This window comes from Bufo gargarizans, chromosome 6 (assembly GCF_014858855.1).
Source record: "Bufo gargarizans isolate SCDJY-AF-19 chromosome 6, ASM1485885v1, whole genome shotgun sequence".
NCBI classification, from domain to species: domain Eukaryota; kingdom Metazoa; phylum Chordata; class Amphibia; order Anura; family Bufonidae; genus Bufo; species Bufo gargarizans.
Window position 1 is genome coordinate 181883973 of NC_058085.1, and position 20198 is coordinate 181904170.

General features: G+C 56.4%; 1 protein-coding gene across 5 annotated transcripts in view; it reads right to left on the reverse strand.

The window, feature by feature from the left end:
- KALRN (kalirin RhoGEF kinase) overlaps positions 1 to 20198 on the reverse strand; it is a 162374-nt gene that overhangs the window by 49711 nt on the left and 92465 nt on the right. For all 5 annotated transcript variants that reach the window (XM_044296507.1, XM_044296509.1, XM_044296508.1 and 2 more), the window contains exon 32: positions 7606 to 7852. In XM_044296507.1, coding sequence (XP_044152442.1) covers positions 7606 to 7852 — 247 coding nt within the window. The remainder of the gene's footprint in view (positions 1 to 7605; positions 7853 to 20198) is intronic.

Sequence of the window (20198 nt, forward strand, 5' to 3'; positions counted from 1 at the left end):
CATCCTCTCCCCTGAAATGGCTGATAACAGGGAGCAATAGACTGTATTCTCCTGTCCTACAGTCATCCTCTCCCCTGACATGGCTGATAACAGGGGGCAATAGACTGTATTCTCCTGTCCTACAGTCATCCTCTCCCCTGAAATGGCTGATAACAGGGGGCAATAGACTGTATTCTCCTGTCCTACAGTCATCCTCATCCCCTGACATGGCTGATAACAGGGGGCAATAGACTGTATTCTCCTGTCCTACAGTCGCCTCTCCCCTGAAATGGCTGATAACAGGGCAGCAATAGACTGTATTCTCCTGTCCTACAGTCATCCTCCCCCCTGAAATGGCTGATAACAGGGAGCAATAGACTGTATTCTCCTGTCCTACAGTCGTCCTCTACCCTGACATGGCTGATAACAGGGGGCAATAGACTGTATTCTCCTGTCCTACAGTCATCCTCCCCCTGAAATGGCTGATAACAGGGAGCAATAGACTGTATTCTCCTGTCCTACAGTCATCCTCTCCCTGAAATGGCTGATAACAGGGGGCAATAGACTGTATTCTCCTGTCCTACAGTCGTGTCCTCTACCCTGACATGGCTGATAACAGGGGGCAATAGACTGTATTCTCCTGTCCTACAGTCATCCTCTCCCCTGACATGTCTGATAACAGGGGACAATAGACTGTATTCTCCTGTCCTACAGTCATCCTCTCCCCTGAAATGGCTGATAACAGGGAGCAATAGACTGTATTCTCCTGTCCTACAGTCGTCCTCTACCCTGACATGACTGATAACAGGGGGCAATAGACTGTATTCTCCTGTCCTACAGTCATCCTCTCCTCTGACATGGCTAATAACAGGGGGCAATAGACTGTATTCTCCTGTCCTACAGTCATCCTCTCCACTGACATGGCTAATAACAGGGGGCAATAGACTGTATTCTCCTGTCCTACAGTCATCCTCTCCCCTGAAATGGCTGATAACAGGGGGCAATAGACTGTATTCTCCTGTCCTACAGTCATCCTCTCCCCTGAAATGGCTGATAACAGGGGGCAATAGACTGTATTCTCCTGTCCTACAGTCATCCTCTCCCCTGAAATGGCTGATAACAGGGAGCAATAGACTGTATTCTCCTGTCCTACAGTCATCCTCTCCCCTGAAATGGCTGATAACAGGGGGCAATAGACTGTATTCTCCTGTCCTACAGTCATCCTCTCCCCTGAAATGGCTGATAACAGGGAGCAATAGACTGTATTCTCCTGTCCTACAGTCGTCCTCTTCCCTGAAATGGCTGATAACAGGGGGCAATAGACTGTATTCTCCTGTCCTACAGTCATCCTCTCCTCTGGAATGGCTATAACAGGGGGCAATAGACTGTATTCTCCTGTCCGACAGTCATCCTCTCCCCTGAAATGGCTGATAACAGGGGGCAATAGACTGTATTCTCCTGTCCTACAGTCATCCTCTCCTCTGAAATGGCTAATAACAGGGGGCAATAGACTGTATTCTCCTGTCCTACAGTCATCCTCTCTCCTGAAATGGCTGATAACAGGGAGCAATAGATTGTATTCTCCTGTCCTACAGTCATCCTCTCCCTGAAATGGCTGATAACAGGAGGCAATAGACTGTATTCTCCTGTCCTACAGTCATCCTCTCCCCTGAAATGGCTGATAACAGGGGGCAATAGACTGTATTCTCCTGTCCTACAGTCATCCTCTCCCCTGAAATGGCTGATAACAGGGAGCAATAGATTGTATTCTCCTGTCCTACAGTCATCCTCTCCTCTGAAATGGCTGATAACAGGGAGCAATAGACTGTATTCTCCTGTCCTACAGTCATCCTCTCCCCTGACATGGCTGATAACAGGGGGCAATAGACTGTATTCTCCTGTCCTACAGTCATCCTCTCCCCTGAAATGGCTGATAACAGGGGCCAATAGACTGTATTCTCCTGTCCTACAGTCATCCTCTCCCCTGAAATGGCTGATAACAGGGGGCAATAGACTGTATTCTCCTGTCCTACAGTCATCCTCTCCCCTGACATGGCTGATAACAGGGGTCAGTAGCTTGTATTCTGCAGTGAGCTGCAGACAGACATGTACGGTGGTGCTCGCACATTCCTGGGCAGGATACAGCGGGCACCAATGTGTGACTGAGCCAGCAGTTAGATCACCACGTGGTTAGGCATGGAAGAAGCCACTGCCAACCTGCCTAAACCCACAACAAATCCAGAGAGCAGAATGGCTGGCGAAGGGTTAAACAGACAGGTTCAATGTCGGCAGGAATCCTGATAGGTGGACGGTGGGATCTGCTGATCGGGGCGCTCTCACCATGCGCCACCACTGACCAGTGTGCCATCTTGTTTGTACCATCGAGTTCAGCACTGAAACATTACTGCTGCGTCTGCGTTACAGCGGGGATATAATGTGTGTGATTCGCTGAGTCGGCATCACACAGGTCGGACCCTCAGTAACATGTCGGTCAGACCCCCGGGCGTTACTGGACTGCGCACAATTTCAGTCAAATTTCTTGCCAACCATAAGTCCAGCTGTGGAAGCCATCAGAGGCACCCGAGCGGTCAGAGGACAAGAGCATCACCATAACTGATAAGCAGCTCTGCCGTCCTGGGAGCACAGACCTGCACATCAAAGCCCCAGGAGGGGGGGGGAGGAGGAGGAATGCTCTGCAGACGGGGCCCCTGCCAGGAGCTGACACAGGATGGAGCCGCTTCCTCTGTTCAACATAAGTCACGCTCCATATGTGCCCCAGACACCAGGAGAGGTTGTGGGCAGGTACAGGGCCATGGCGGCGGGCAGGTACAGGGCCGTGGCGGCGGGCAGGTGCTGGGCCGTGGCGGCGGGCAGGTGCTGGGCCATGGCGGCGGGCAGGTGCTGGGCCGTGGCGGCGGGCAGGTGCTGGGCCGTGGCGGCGGGCAGGTGCTGGGCCGTGGCGGCGGGCAGGTGCTGGGCCGTGGCGGCGGGCAGGTGGCGGCGGGCGGGTGCAGGGGGGTGGCGGCGGGCAGGTGCAGGGGGGTGGCGGCGGGCAGGTACAGGGGGATGGCGGCGGGCAGGTACAGGGGGATGGCGGCGGGCAGGTACAGGGGGATGGCGGCGGGCAGGTACAGGGGGATGGCGGCGGGCAGGTACAGGGGGATGGCGGCGGGCAGGTACAGGGGGATGGCGGCGGGCAGGTACAGGGGGCAGGTGGATGTCACATTACACTGCTGTACTTGCATCTGATACTCTGTGACTCCAGGCTAAGTTTTGGTCCTCTCCCCCCCTGACATCTCCATTCATAAAACCTGGATACAAATTACCATGAGAGGAGTGAGTATCGCCCCGGGAGGGGGTCAGACCCTGCGCTGTGTAACCACCACACCCGCAAAACTGACCCCACAACAAGTTGGAGCCCCAGGGCCCCGGCCGCTGCATCCCAAAGCTCAGTGCAACAGAGGAGACCAAGATCCTGGAGGAATCAGCCCGCAAGGGGGTCACATCAGCCCGCAAGGGGGTCACATCAGCCCGCAAGGGGGTCACATCAGCCCGCAAGGGGGTCACATCAGCCCGCAGGAGGCACCGTTACAGCCTCAACATAAACCAAATGATCTGTGAGAGCGACAATCATGAGGGGTGATTATCTGACCCCAATATCCAGGGAGCACCTACCTTCCAGCAGGCAGCAGCAGCACCTGGAGCAGAACCAGGACGGGGTGCAGAGCGGGGGGTTGCAGGGGCTTCCACTCTTCATCCTCTCATGATCAGCAATGAGCAACCCCCAGCAGCAGGGACTGGAAGAGCAGGTCACCTCGCAGCCAGGCAGGAGGAGCCAGAGCCAAGAGGCGGGGGAGCTCCCTGCACACAGCCCCGCACGCTATACCCACCGGACTCTACACCCACAGCCTCCAGGGGCACTGCACCCTGCACCCACAGCCTCCGGGGGCCCTGCACCCACAGCCTCCGGGGGCCCTGCACCCTGCACCCACAGCCTCCGGGGGCCCTGCACCCACAGCCTCCGGGGGCCCTGCACCCTGCACCCACAGCCTCCGGGGGCCCTGCACCCTGCACCCACAGCCTCCGGGGGCCCTGCACCCTGCACCCACAGCCTCCGGGGGCCCTGCACCCACAGCCTCCGGGGCACTGCACCCTGCACCCACAGCCTCCGGGGGCACTGCACCCTGCACCCACAGCCTCCGGGGGCCCTGCACCCACAGCCTCCGGGGGCCCTGCACCCACAGCCTCCGGGGGCACTGCACCCTGCACCCACAGCCTCCGGGGCACTGCACCCTGCACCCACAGCCTCCGGGGGCACTGCACCCTGCACCCACAGCCTCCGGGGGCACTGCACCCACAGCCTCCGGGGGCACTGCACCCACAGCCTCCGGGGGCACCGCACCCTGCACCCACAGCCTCCGGGGGCACCGCACCCTACACCCACAGCCGCCGGGGGCCCCGCACCCTGCACCCACAGCCTCCGGGGGCCCCGCACCCTGCACCCACAGCCTCCGGGGGCCCCGCACCCTGCACCCACAGCCTCCGGGGGCCCCGCACCCTGCACCCACAGCCTCCGGGGGGCCCCGCACCCTGCACCCACAGCCTCCGGGGGCCCCGCACCCTGCACCCACAGCCTCCGGGGGCCCCGCACCCTGCACCCACAGCCTCCGGGGGCCCCGCACCCTGCACCCACAGCCTCCGGGGGCCCCGCACCCTGCACCCACAGCCTCCGGGGGCCCCGCACCCTGCACCCACAGCCTCCGGGGGCCCCGCACCCTGCACCCACAGCCTCCGGGGCCCCGCACCCTGCACCCACAGCCTCCGGGGGCCCCGCACCCTGCACCCACAGCCTCCGGGGGCCCCGCACCCTGCACCCACAGCCTCCGGGGGCCCCGCACCCTGCACCCACAGCCTCCGGGGGCCCCGCACCCTGCACCCACAGCCTCCGGGGGCCCCGCACCCTGCACCCACAGCCTCCGGGGGCCCCGCACCCTGCACCCACAGCCTCCGGGGGCCCCGCACCCTGCACCCACAGCCTCCGGGGGCCCCGCACCCTGCACCCACAGCCTCCGGGGGCCCCGCACCATGCACCCACAGCCTCCGGGGGCCCCGCACCCTGCACCCACAGCCTCCGGGGGCCCCGCACCCTGCACCCACAGCCTCCGGGGGCCCCGCACCCTGCACCCACAGCCTCCGGGGGCACCGCACCCTGCACCCACAGCCTCCGGGGGCACTGCACCCTGCACCCACAGCCTCCGGGGCACCGCACCCTGCACCCACAGCCTCCGGGGGCCCCGCACCCTGCACCCACAGCCTCCGGGGGCACTGCACCCTGCACCCACAGCCTCCGGGGGCACTGCACCCTGCACCCACAGCCTCCGGGGGCACTGCACTCTGCACCCACAGCCTCCGGGGGCCCTGCACCCTGCACCCACAGCCTCCGGGGGCACTGCACTCTACAACCGCAATAACCATAATAATTTGGGCGAGAGGTTCCTTTTTCTACAATCTACATGAGAAAACAATAGACTCCTGTTCTACGGTAACCAGAAGCTGTAACCCCTGCACTGCCAGAACACCGGGATGTGCATGCCTCACTGCAGTACTGGCATTCTATTCATGAACCAGGCTTGTGATGAACAGTTAGATTATAGGGGTACAAAAAGTAGAAAATACAGGTGACTGCCCCGTGGCGGCCATTAAGGTGGACATCCAGTGGATGGAGCAGGGAGCGGTTGTGGCAGTTGCTCGCCAGCACAATCCTGCGCCCGTATTTACATTACTTATTTCCATTGAAAAAAAGAAAATCAGATGAGAATTTCGTCCTTGCACCTCCAGCGATGTCACCGAGGCCTCGTCACAAAGCTGGGACACAAAGAAATCGGAGGCAATAAGCACGAAAGACGGTGACTCTGGATGGAGGACATCAGAGATCCCAGTGGAAAGGGATTATGGTCAGGAAACGGTTAAAAAGGGGAATAAAAAAATAGAATAACGGGAAGCAACGCGTGTTTTGGGGAGAAGCCCCCCCATCCTCAGGCGCACACGGACTGATGATGTCATTGTGTCACTGCACACAAATCTATGCTGTTACGGTTCACAGACTGATGACATCATCACATATTTATGATGCGATGATTACTGATGATGTCACTGATCAATGACATCACTGCTTGCAGAACGGCGAGTCTTGTTTTTCAGCCCTAGAACTTTTGGACGTTTCTCTACAGATGTGGGAGTCGCTGTTACGGGAACGCTGGCGACTCTGCGGCGGAGACGACGACTGAGAAGAGAAACAAAGTATCGAGAAAGTGACAGAAACAATGGAGCTGGAGCAGGAAGGTGTCCACAAATCTCTTGTCGGATCCCAGCCTGATGGAGGACGAGTCTGTCGGCAGCACGGGGGCCACATCACTGTCAGCTCAGGTGCGGCATTTCCAGGGCACAGATCATCCCCCATCTGCTTCCTGAGTGCACCGAGCGGGCGTATGGGGGGCCACAGGATACAAGCGGGGGAGGGGCACCATGGAGGAACAGGTGAATCCTCCTCCCCCAGGGTGCACAAACCCAAAATATCAGGGGGGAGGCAAAGGCAAGAGATAAAACCCACGCTTAGTCCCTAGAGAACAAGACTGTAGTTTTATTTCATCACCATTTTATGATCTCTGCTTCTTGTCAGTGAATGAAAAACTGTCCAGCAGAGGGTTTGTTACAATCTGCTGAGGTAAACACATCACAACTCTCTTTCCCATGCTGATGGTTTGTTACAATGTATCACCCGGGAGGCTGGGACAGTCTGCACTGGATACATCACACATAATGGAATAAATAGCCGTCTGTGGTGACTCCTCCCCCTCACGGGTGTCAGTTGTCGTGGGCCCGCAGTGCCGGGCGGGTGGGCTGTTCCCGCATGACTGACCCATCAGGCTCCTGATCAGCGTCGCAGGAGATAAAGCCCCTCATGAATGTGAAGCATGTGAGCCCCCGAGACGAGCCAGATCTGCAAGGTGACAGGTGTATGGGGAGGGGGGCTTCCTGTAGGGGTCGACCGCAGGAAGGAAGGTGGGCGTCATTTACTACAGGTGACAGATATAGTCTCCATATACTCCAGTCACATCCAGAGCTGCATTTACAAATCTGCTGCCTCAGTGTCTCCCAGAATGCAACGCAGCAGAGCACAAAGCATTCTGGGAGTTTCATGTAGACACAGCTTATCCACACAGCTTTCTAACAGGATTCAACGACTTTAAAGATCTCTGCTTGCGGTCATCAAATGGAAAAACTAAGAAGCAAGAAACAAGAATGCCTTAATTCACTGACAGCAAGTAGAGAAACAGGAACAGAAATAAAATAAAAGAAGGAAAATGTACTGAAGGCGGCCCCCCATCATACGAGTGACGGATCTCCGCGGCTGCAGCGGCTCGGAAGGGTTAGTGGCCCCTTAATTGCACATTACCTATAGGAAGACAGCGCCACCTACTGGGCACAATGTAGAACCACACAGAAACAGTGGTACCAGCAGGGAGCGCAGGCTAGATGAGGGCCCCAGTGACTACTATCAGACATTGGCCCCTGTGGCCCCGGCATGTGCCTGTGTATAAGATGCAATGATCGCCTCCATCTTACCTTTTCCTGCCGGGAAGAAACACTCCATCTCCACACTGCTGCGCGAATGAGAGATGCACAGGGCGCTGCTGGGGACCAGCCCTTCCTGCGGGGGGCTCCTGTCTGTGGTTCGGACCAGGCACCATCCGGGCCGTTCACTCGGCTTCTCCAGCAGCTCCACCGTCTGACCCACCTGGATGCTCAGCTCATTGCTGTGGATGGCGATGAAATCCTGCAGGACGGTTGTCAGCTCACAGCCCCCCGACAACTGCCAGAGAAGAGAAGCCAGAGCGTGAGGCGGACAAGAAGGACAGCGCGTATCTAAGCCTAGCCTGAGCGATCCTGGATCATCTAAGCCTAGCCTGAGCGATCCTGGATCATCTAAGCCTAGCCTGAGCGATCCTGGATCATCTAAGCCTAGCCTGAGCGATCCTGGATCATCTAAGCCTAGCCTGAGCGATCCTGGATCATCTAAGCCTAGCCTGAGAGATCCTGGATCATCTAAGCCTAGCCTGAGCGATCCTGGATCATCTAAGCCTAGCCTGAGCGATCCTGGATCATCTAAGCCTAGCCTGAGCGATCCTGGATCATCTAAGCCTAGCCTGAGCGATCCTGGATCATCTAAGCCTAGCCTGAGCGATCCTGGATCATCTAAGCCTAGCCTGAGCGATCCTGGATCATCTAAGCCTAGCCTGAGCGATCCTGGATCATCTAAGCCTAGCCTGAGCGATCCTGGATCATCTAAGCCTAGCCTGAGCGATCCTGGATCATCTAAGCCTAGCCTGAGCGATCCTGGATCATCTAAGCCTAGCCTGAGCGATCCTGGATCATCTAAGCCTAGCCTGATCGATCCTGGATCATCTAAGCCTAGCCTGATCGATACTGGATCATCTAAGCCTAGCCTGAGTGATACGGTATCATTCAGGCTAGGCTTAGATACCGTATCTAAGCCTAGCCTGAGTGATACCGTATCTAAGCCTAGCCTGAGTGATACCGTATCTAAGCCTAGCCTGAGTGATACCGTATCTAAGCCTAGCCTGAGTGATACCGTATCTAAGCCTAGCCTGAGTGATACCGTATCTAAGCCTAGCCTGAGTGATACCGTATCTAAGCCTAGCCTGAGTGATACCGTATCTAAGCCTAGCCTGAGTGATACCGTATCTAAGCCTAGCCTGAGTGATACCGTATCTAAGCCTAGCCTGAGTGATACCGTATCTAAGCCTAGCCTGAGTGATACCGTATCTAAGCCTAGCCTGAGTGATACCGTATCTAAGCCTAGCCTGAGTGATACCGTATCTAAGCCTAGCCTGAGTGATACCGTATCTAAGCCTAGCCTGAGTGATACCGTATCTAAGCCTAGCCTGAGTGATACCGTATCTAAGCCTAGCCTGAGTGATACCGTATCTAAGCCTAGCCTGAGTGATACCGTATCTAAGCCTAGCCTGAGTGATACCGTATCTAAGCCTAGCCTGAGTGATACCGTATCTAAGCCTAGCCTGAGTGATACCGTATCTAAGCCTAGCCTGAGTGATACCGTATCTAAGCCTAGCCTGAGTGATACCGTATCTAAGCCTAGCCTGAGTGATACCGTATCTAAGCCTAGCCTGAGTGATACCGTATCTAAGCCTAGCCTGAGTGATACCGTATCTAAGCCTAGCCTGAGTGATATGATACCGTATCTAAGCCTAGCCTGAGTGATACCGTATCTAAGCCTAGCCTGAGTGATACCGTATCTAAGCCTAGCCTGAGTGATACCGTATCTAAGCCTAGCCTGAGTGATACCGTATCTAAGCCTAGCCTGAGTGATACCGTATCTAAGCCTAGCCTGTGTGATACCGTATCTAAGCCTAGCCTGTGTGATACCGTATCTAAGCCTAGCCTGTGTGATACCGTATCTAAGCCTAGCCTGTGTGATACCGTATCTAAGCCTAGCCTGTGTGATACCGTATCTAAGCCTAGCCTGTGTGATACCGTATCTAAGCCTAGCCTAAGTGATACCGTATCTAAGCCTAGCCTAAGTGATACCGTATCTAAGCCTAGCCTGAGTGATACCGTATCTAAGCCTAGCCTGTGTGATACCGTATCTAAGCCTAGCCTGTGTGATACCGTATCTAAGCCTAGCCTGAGTGATACTGTATCTAAGCCTAGCCTGAGTGATACTGTATCTAAGCCTAGCCTGAGTGATACCGTATCTAAGCCTAGCCTGAGTGATACCGTATCTAAGCCTAGCCTGTGTGATACCGTATCTAAGCCTAGCCTGTGTGATACCGTATCTAAGCCTAGCCTGAGTGATACTGTATCTAAGCCTAGCCTGAGTGATACTGTATCTAAGCCTAGCCTGAGTGATACCGTATCCAAGCCTAGCCTGAGTGATACCGTATCTAAGCCTAGCCTGAGTGATACCGTATCTAAGCCTAGCCTGAGTTATACCGTATCTAAGCCTAGCCTGAGTGATACCGTATCTAAGCCTAGCCTGAGTGATACCGTATCTAAGCCTAGCCTGAGTGATACTGTATCTAAGCCTGAGTGATACCACTATTACACATATACATAGGGGTGGTGCTCCAGGGGGGGGCGCTGGATGTTTGATTGTGAGGCGCCTCGCTGACCCCGTGTACCCCACTACAGGCGATGGGACAAGGACACGTTTCAGTCTTCTCCGCTCTTGGGGCCGAGCGGTTCTGTGTCAGAAGCTCACATTAGGACATGACACAAAGTGACGAACAAGCAGCTAAACCGAAGTCAGTAGACCTTCAGCACTGGATCAGAACGGCCTAGCAGGCTTTGGTTTCATTTCATCACTATTTTTAAGCTCTCTGCTTACTTTCAGTGAATGAAAACACTGGAGGAGATTTATCAAACTGGTGTAAGGTAGAACTGGCTTATTTGTCCACAGCAGCCAATCAGATTTCACCTTCCATCTTTCACAGCTTCTCTGGAAAATGAAAGGTGAAATCTGATTGGTTGCTAGGGGCGATTAAGCCAGTTCTGCCCCATTGTCCTTACAGAAGCAGAACACCTGTCCTGACCCAATACCTCCTCACAGCTGAGGGTTTGTTACTCTTGTATCCAGTCTAGTCAATCCTCAGTAGGATAAACAGCCCAGAATCCAGACTGATACATTGTTACCTGCACTGATACACTGTAACAACCTATCAGGATGGGAAGTGTTACATAAGAAAACCCCAGTGAGGCCCAAATCCCGGGGCGGCCCCGACCATCTGCCTCGCCGCAATCTATTCTCTTATGTGAGCAGCCTGCGGAGTGATGAATAGAATTCCAGGGCCTGTGGGCAGCGGGAAGACATCATCTATAGGCGCTATACTGGCATCACCCAAAGAGATCTCCACACCCGTCCTGTAACGCCAGGGATTATAGGAGGGAGCACTGCACCAGTACACCGACGGGAGCAGCTAAAGCCCTGAACACTGCACACAGCACTGCACCAGTACACCGACGGGAGCAGCTGAAACCCTGAACACAGCACTGCACCAGTACACTGACGGGAGCAGCTAAAGCCCTGAGCACTGCACACAGCACTGCACCAGTACACCGACGGGAGCAGCTGAAACCCTGAACACAGCACTGCACCAGTACACTGACGGGAGCAGCTAAAGCCCTGAGCACTGCACCAGTACACCGACGGGAGCAGCTAAAGCCCTGAACACAGCACTGCACCAGTACACCGACGAGAGCAGCTAAAGCCCTGAACACAGCACTGCACACAGCACACCGACGGGAGCAGCTAAAGCCCTGAACACAGCACTGCAACAGTACACCGACGGGAGCAGCTAAAGCCCTGAACACAGCACTGCACCAGTACACCGACGGGAGCAGCTAAAGCCCTGAACACAGCACTGCACACAGCACACCGACGGGAGCAGCTAAAGCCCTGAACACAGCACTGCACCAGTACACCGACGGGAGCAGCTAAAGCCCTGAACACAGCACTGCACCAGTACACCGACGGGAGCAGCTAAAGCCCTGAACACAGCACTGCACCAGTACACCGACGGGAGCAGCTAAAGCCCTGAGCACTGCACCAGTACACCGACGGGAGCAGCTGAAGCCCTGAGCACTGCACCAGTACACCGACGGGAGCAGCTAAAGCCCTGAACACTGCACACAGCACTGCACCAGTACACCGACGGGAGCAGCTGAAGCCCTGAGCACTGCACCAGTACACCGACGGGAGCAGCTGAAGCCCTGAGCACTGCACCAGTACACCGACGGGAGCAGCTAAAGCACTGCACCAGTACACCGACGGGAGCAGCTAAAGCCCTGAACACTGCACCAGTACACCGACGGGAGCAGCTAAAGCCCTGAACACTGCACCAGTACACAGACGGGAGCAGCTAAAGCCCTGAACACTGCACACAGCACTGCACCAGTACACCGACGGGAGCAGCTAAAGCACTGCACCAGTACACCGATGGGAGCAGCTAAAGCCCTGAGCACTGCACCAGTTCACCGACGGGAGCAGCTAAAGCCCTGAGCACTGCACCAGTACACCGACGGGAGCAGCTAAAGCCCTGAGCACTGCACCAGTACACAGACGGGAGCAGCTAAAGCCCTGAACACTGCACACAGCACTGCACCAGTACACCGACGGGAGCAGCTAAAGCACTGCACCAGTACACCGATGGGAGCAGCTAAAGCCCTGAGCACTGCACCAGTTCACCGACGGGAGCAGCTAAAGCCCTGAGCACTGCACCAGTACACCGACGGGAGCAGCTAAAGCCCTGAACACTGCACCAGTACACAGACGGGAGCAGCTAAAGCCCTGAACACTGCACACAGCACTGCACCAGTACACCGACGGGAGCAGCTAAAGCACTGCACCAGTACACCGATGGGAGCAGCTAAAGCCCTGAACACTGCACTGCACCAGTACATCGATAGGAGCAGCTGAAGCCCTGAGCACTGCACCAGTACACCGACGGGAGCAGCTAAAGCCCTGAGCACTGCACAAGTACACTGACGGGAGCAGCTAGAGCCCTGAACACTGCACACAGCACTGCACCAGTACATCGATAGGAGCAGCTGAAGCCCTGAGCACTGCACCAGTACACCGACGGAAGCAGTTGAAGCCCTGAGCACTGCACCAGTACACTGATGGGAGCAGCTAGAGCCCTGAACACTGCACACAGCACTGCACCAGTACACCGACGGGAGCAGCTAAAGCACTGCACCAGTACACTGACGGGAGCAGCTAGAGCCCTGAACACTGCACACAGCACTGCACCAGTACACCGACGGGAGCAGCTAAAGCCCTGAGCACTGCACCAGTACACCGACGGGAGCAGCTAAAGCCCTGAGCACTGCACCAGTACACCGACGGAAGCAGTTGAAGCCCTGAGCACTGCACCAGTACACCGACGGAAGCAGTTGAAGCCCTGAGCACTGCACCAGTACACTGACGGGAGCAGCTAGAGCCCTGAGCACTGCACACAGCACTGCACCAGTACACCAGAGGGAGCAGCTGGTGGTGCAGTTGCTGAGGATACAAATCTAACTTTCTAATATATTTTGTGTATAATTCCTCAAGATCTCTGCTTGCTGTCAGCTGTCTGTTTACTCTGCTGAGGACTTGTTACACTGTATCAGTCTGGACAACACATCAGCAGCACTAATCTCTCTCCTCACCTGATAGTTTGTTACAATGTGTCAGCCTGGAGTCCAGGATGCTTGCCTCAGAGGACTGTCTACACTGATACAAATGTAACAAATCCTCAGCCACACAGTACTGGAGCCAGGTAAACAGAGCGATCCTCCCATCAGTGTGAGACGGCCGCAGGTGTCAGTGCCGCTTACCGGTCACAGATGACATGTTTATATGACAGCCATTAACCCCCGCATATCAGTCATCAATAACAAGATCAGTCGCAATAAAGTATCGATCTGACACAAGGAAACAGCAGATGTCGCCAGATTCCAGGGTCCCTGCAGCGGGCAGTAATTGGGCAGGGGTCTTGGCAGCGCCCTAACACCTCATCTTCTGTCATCTAAGGGGGTCACAGGCGGAGCTCATGACATGCGAATCATACGGCTCTGGGCGGCGGCGCTCTGACACCGGTGGCCGGCTGAAACAGTGCTACCAATGGCGCCATCCTGATCACATGTCAGACATGATCAGGGCGATGATCGCAGAGTAAAATACCGTGCGTCACGTCAGCTCCAGGATCTGAGCACAATCATTGTCCTAGTCTGGAGGGATCTGAGTGCAGGGCGATCCTCCGTCCAGGGATGACACGGGATCCCGGCAGACGGTGGGGGGCTGAGGCGAAGCCGGCAATGCAGGCACCGGAATAAATGTCATACTCCTGCAAATCCGCAGCCGCGAGTCTCCGCTCCTCGCCAGACTCCGCCATTAACCATTTCGGACGCGGGGTGCACAATAAAACCAGAGCTCAACCTGGGAGGCGACAGGACTCCGACACCTACTGCCGGCGGCCATATTGGCTGTCGTTCTCTCGTTACAATGTGACAAAACAAGGGCAATGGGAGATTCTGAGGATTTGGCGCAGAGAAAGCAACACAGACAAAGACGAACATGAATAAGCTTGTATATATAGGGTAGTAGGACGCACAGGCTAATAGTTCGCCAAACCAGGGTGCCCACAGTCCAGTAGTGTCACCCACTACTAAATAAATGCTAGAAATATATATATTAAAGAGGGGGCACACCTGAGAAATGTGGTCGCGATAACGTAAGACTATACGGCGGATCCGATGATCCCAAATAGCGCGCCAATACAACAAATTATCTACCACCTGTGGGTAAATGGCAAAACAATACACAAGATGTAGAATAAAATAGGATAGAATATACAATATATCCCCCTGTAAATAAATATAGGGAGGTTAGTGCATCAATTTGTAGGATAAAAAATATATAATAAAAGTATAGCAGCATAAGATGGATGTAGCCGCGCGCATCAAATCTGCTGACAGAAACAAGTGACTTATTATCATATATTCATTCCAATAAATCGGAAAAAACGTGCACAAAGTCCAGCAAGGAGTCTTCGTTATCTGCACCACATAGTATTACAACCTGCCGAATAGGTCATTGCCCAAAGTCGCTGTATCGCTAACCTAGCGCCGTCCCGCTGTATCGCTAACCTAGCGCCGTCCCGCTGTATCGCTAACCCAGCGGCGTCCCGCTGTATCGCTAACCTAGCGCCGTCCCGCTGTATCGCTAACCCAGCGGCGTCCCGCTGTATCGCTTACCTAGCGGCGTCCCGCTGTATCGCTTACCTAGCGGCGTCCCGCTGTATCGCTTACCTAGCGGCGTCCCGCTGTATCGCTTACCTAGCGCCGTCCCGCTGTATCGCTTACCTAGCGCCGTCCCGCTGTATCGCTAACCCAGCGGCGTCCCGCTGTATCGCTAACCCAGTGGCGTCCCGCTGTATCGCTTACCTAGCGGCGTCCCGCTGTATCACTAACCTAGCGGCGTCCCGCTGTATCGCTAACCTAGCGGCGTCCCGCTGTATCACTTACCTAGCGGCGTCCCGCTGTATCACTAACCTAGCGGCGTCCCGCTGCATCACTAACCTAGCGGCGTCCCGCTGCATCACTAACCTAGCGGCGTCCCGCTGTATCGCTAACCTAGCGGCGTCCCGCTGTATCGCTAACCTAGCGGCGTCCCGCTGTATCGCTAACCTAGCGGCGTCCCGCTGTATCGCTAACCTAGCGGCGTCCCGCTGTATCGCTAACCTAGCGGCGTCCCGCTGTATCGCTAACCTAGCGGCGTCCCGCTGTATCGCTAACCTAGAGGTAAGTAATAGGATTTGTGATCACTCGAGTCGACCAGTACTTGGAGACCTCTGCCGTCCTGCGGGCTTCAATAGGATACTTTTCTTGTGTCCTCCAGGATGCTAGTCTACCGCGTCGGTGGATTGTTTCACATGTGCCGCCGGTTTGGATTCAGGCTCCGATTTGATGCCACCACTCCCGCGGGATCTTTCTGGTGCACACACATTCAAGTGGGGGGTCTGACCAGACGCGTTTCGGGGTTGAGATATCCCCTTCCTCAGTATGTGGTGCAGATAACGAAGACTCCTTGCTGGACTTTGTGCACGTTTTTTCCGATTTATTGGAATGAATATATGATAATAAGTCGCTTGTTTCTGTCAGCAGATTTGATGCGCGCGGCTACATCCATCTTATGCTGCTATACTTTTATTATATATTTTTTATCCTACAAATTGATGCACTAACCTCCCTATATTTATTTACAGGGGTTTATATTGTATATTCTATCCTATTTTATTCTACATCTTGTGTATTGTTTTGCCATTTACCCACAGGTGGTAGATAATTCGTTGTATTGGCGCGCTATCATCGGATCCACCGTATAGTCTTACATTATCACAATTAACTTAATAAACGTAGTGACCATTTCTCAGGTGTGCCCAGTCTTTTATATATGAATAAGTTTGTGCCCCCAGTCCAGAGAAAGGCAGCTCCTGGTCTCTGGGGAGGCGCCGCTGATCATGCCGGACACCGCTTAGTGTACGGGACGGTGTGACCGGCGATGGATCACTGAGCCGCAACCACACAGACTTTAACCCTTTCTGCGCTGCAGCTTTATCTGACAAGTCCTGACCCTTGGATGCTATATAAACCTTTCTACTGCACGCAGGAAATTATTCAGATCGCGATGAAAGATAACAAGCAAATCGCCCTGCGGCGTCCTGGTACCGACTGCGGCGTCCTGGTACCGACTGCGGCGTCCTGGTACCGACTGCGGCGTCCATCCGTGCAGCGAGCAGCGCCCTGGTACTGACTGCGCCGTCCTGGTACCGACTGCGGCGTCCATCCGTGCAGCGAGCAGCGCCCTGGTACTGACTGCGCCGTCCTGGTACCGACTGCGCCGTCCATCCGTGCAGCGAGCAGAGCCCTGGTACTGACTGCGCCGTCCTGGTACCGACTGCGGCGTCCATCCGTGCAGCGAGCAGCGCCCTGGTACTGACTGCGCCGTCCTGGTACCGACTGCGGCGTCCGTCTGTGCAGCGAGCAGCGCCCTGGTACTGACTGCGCCGTCCTGGTACCGACTGCACCGTCCATCCGTGCAGCGAGCGGCGCCCTGGTACTGACTGCAGTGTCCGTCTGTGCAGCGAGCAGCGTCCTGGTACCGACTGCGGCGTCCTGGTACCGACTGCGGCGTCCTGGTACCGACTGCGGCGTCCTGGTACCGACTGCGGCGTCCTGGTACCGACTGCGGCGTCCTGGTACCGACTGCGGCGTCCATCCGTGCAGCGAGCAGCGCCCTGGTACTGACTGCGCCGTCCTGGTACCGACTGCGCTGTCCATCCGTGCAGCGAGCAGCGCCCTAGTACTGACTGCGCCGTCCTGGTACTGACTGCGGCGTCCATCCGTGCAGCGAGCGGCGTCCCATCTATTCTCCGCTGTTATCAGCCAAGCCTCGTCTGGTCTCCGCTGAACACTGCCTCATCCTATAGTGAAACGTTCTGCATCCCTCTCATGGGCTTTGTCCCAAACCCTTTCCAAGATCTCTGACTGCTGTCAGGGAATGGAAACTGCCTAGTTTACGTCCAGAAGCTGAACACCCGTCCTGACCTAATATTTGCCTGACTAATACATTTTAACGAAAAGGAAGAGATGCAGATGACATGTTACATGCGGAGGACCCTGTGTCAGTAAATAGCACACAGCTCTGCAGATGACATGTTACATGCGGAGGACCCTGTGTCAGTAAATAGCACACAGCTCTGCAGATGACATGTTACATGCGGAGGACCCTGTGTCAGTAAATAGCACACAGCTCTGCAGATGACATGTTACATGCGGAGGCCCCTGTGTCAGTAAATAGCACACAGCTCTGCAGATGACATGTTACATGCGGAGGACCCTGTGTCAGTAAATAGCACACAGCTCTGCAGATGACATGTTACATGCGGAGGCCCCCGGCTCATTACACGGTCTTCGGGTCCTGGAGCCGGCACAATGTCAGACGGCTCTTGTCCCTGTGAAGGAAGGCGTCTCCTCGATCCCCGATCACTATATGGACTTTACCCGCACACTGCGGACACACACCATTAACCCCTACACACCCGGAGTGCCACCACACAGCCCTGACTTTTTATACTGGGGGATGCAGCCGTCCACCAGTCCGTACAGGGTTAATGACTGGTCCACACGGAGCCACGTGACACCTGCATCGATCATCACTGCGCCCGAGAGGAGGGGCTGAGTAATACTAGGGGGGCACCAGACAATGCGGGGGGCTGAGTAATACTAGGGGGCACCAGACAATGCGGGGGGCTGGGTAATACCAGGGGGCACCAGACAATGCGGGTGGCTGGGTAACATCAGGAGGCACCAGACAATGCGGGGGGTTGGGTAACACCAGGGGGCACCAGACAATGCGGGGGCTGGGTAACACCAGGGGGCACCAGACAATGCGGGAGGCTGGGTAATATCAGGGGGCACCAGACAATGCGGGGGCTGGGTAACATCAGGGGGCACCAGACAATGCAGGGGGCTGGGTAATACCAGGTGGCGTCAGACAATGCGGGGGGCTGGGTAACATCAGGGGCACCAGACAATGCGGGGGGCTGGGTAACATCAGGGGGCACCAGACAATGCGGGGGGCTGGGTAACACCAGGGGGCACCAGACCATGCGGGGGGCTGGGTAACACCAGGGGGCACCAGACAATGCGGGGGGGCTGGGTAATATCAGGGGGCACCAGACAATGCGGGGGGGCTGGGTAACACCAGGGGGCACCAGACAATGCGGGGGGCTGGGTAACACCAGGGGCACCAGACATGCAGGGGGCTGGGTAACACCAGGGGGCACCAGACAATGAGGGGGGCTGGGTAACACCAGGGGGCACCAGACAATGCAGGGGGCTGGGTAACACCAGGGGGCACCAGAAAATGCAGGGGGCTGGGTAACACCAGGGGGCACCAGACAATGCGGGGGGCTGGGTAACACCAGGGGGCACCATACAATGCAGGGGGCTGGGTAACACCAGGGGGCACCAGACAATGCGGGGGGCTGGGTAACACCAGGGGGCACCAGACAATGAGGGGGGCTGGTAACACCAGGGGGCACCAGACAATGCGGGGGGCTGGGTAACACCAGGGGGCACCAGACAATGCGGGGGGCTGGGTAACACCAGGGGGCACCAGACAATGCGGGGGGCTGGGTAACATCAGGGGCACCAGACAATGCGGGGGGCTGGGTAATACCAGGTGGCGTCAGACAATGCGGGGGGCTGGGTAACATCAGGGGGCCCCAGACAATGCGGGGGGCTGGGTAACATCAGGGGCACCAGACAATGCGGGGGGCTGGGTAATATCAGGGGGCACCAGACAATGCAGGGGGCTGGGTAACACCAGGGGGCACCAGACAATGAGGGGGGCTGGGTAATACCAGGGGGCACCAGACAATGCGGGGGGCTGGGTAATACCAGGGGGCACCAGACAATGCGGGGGCTGGGTAATACCAGGGGGCACCAGACAATGCGGGGGGCTGGGTAATACCAGGGGGCACCAGACAATGCGGGGGGCTGGGTAATACCAGGGGGCACCAGACAATGCGGGGGGCTGGGTAACATCAGGGGGCACCAGACAATGAGGGCACAACCCCCAGGGACACAATGGAGGCACTGTGTGCGGACCTGGCACTGGCGGGGTTAATCGGCAGCAGCTTCCGAGTGTTTATCCCTGGGTCTGGGGTGGCACGGACCCCCGTATAACCCTGCACCCTCGCAGCCCCACACTATGCCCATCAAGGTACAGTCAGGTAACGAGCTCACCCACGCCCAGCCCGCAGAACATCTCTCCTAAGATAAGCACCCTGTATGCAGAGTGTTGCACTCACAGTCCATGCGTCTACTTACAGCTGACCCCCGCTTTGCCTGCTTGGTGTTCAGCCACTTTTTCATGGTGCGCCCTCCACGGACGGCACAGCAGAGCGGTTGTGGCAGTGTGTGGCTGCAGCTGGCGAGGGTTTGCACACTGACACAAGGGGCCGGCGCAGAGCCTGCAGCACATCACATGTGTGTCAGGAACGTCTTGTGATTAGCAGAGGCTGCGCAGGCAATTAGCTCGCAGGAGGCCGTGTACTACACCCGGGTGCGGCAGCTCAGAGAGACGGGCGACCAGACGGGCGACCAGACGGGCGACCAGACGGGCGACCAGACGGGCGACCAGACGGGCGACCAGACGGGCGACCAGACGCGCTCCCCCCCCACAGGCAGATAGGAGCACATCAGTTACCAGAACAGAGGATAACGCACAACCAGCTCTGCTACATATAAGAATGGTAACAAAACCCTCTGATTATAAAGCTGTGGACCTGACAATACAGACCGCCAGACTGTGCACACGGCGCCCGCCGCTCGTCCAGCAGGTTCAGCAGGAATGTGAGGAGGAAGACACCAGGAGATGTCAGCCGGGTCTGGGGCGCACATCACTCCGAGACACTGCGGGTACGAGGTCGCAATCACACTGCCCGCAACTTGTCTCTCCGATTTTCACAGACCCGGAACCAGACCACCCGATCCCTCTGCAGACACCGAGAGCGGCTTCTCTTGATTAAAACCCTGTGTTTACTTTATTGATCCGAGGCTCCGTTCCC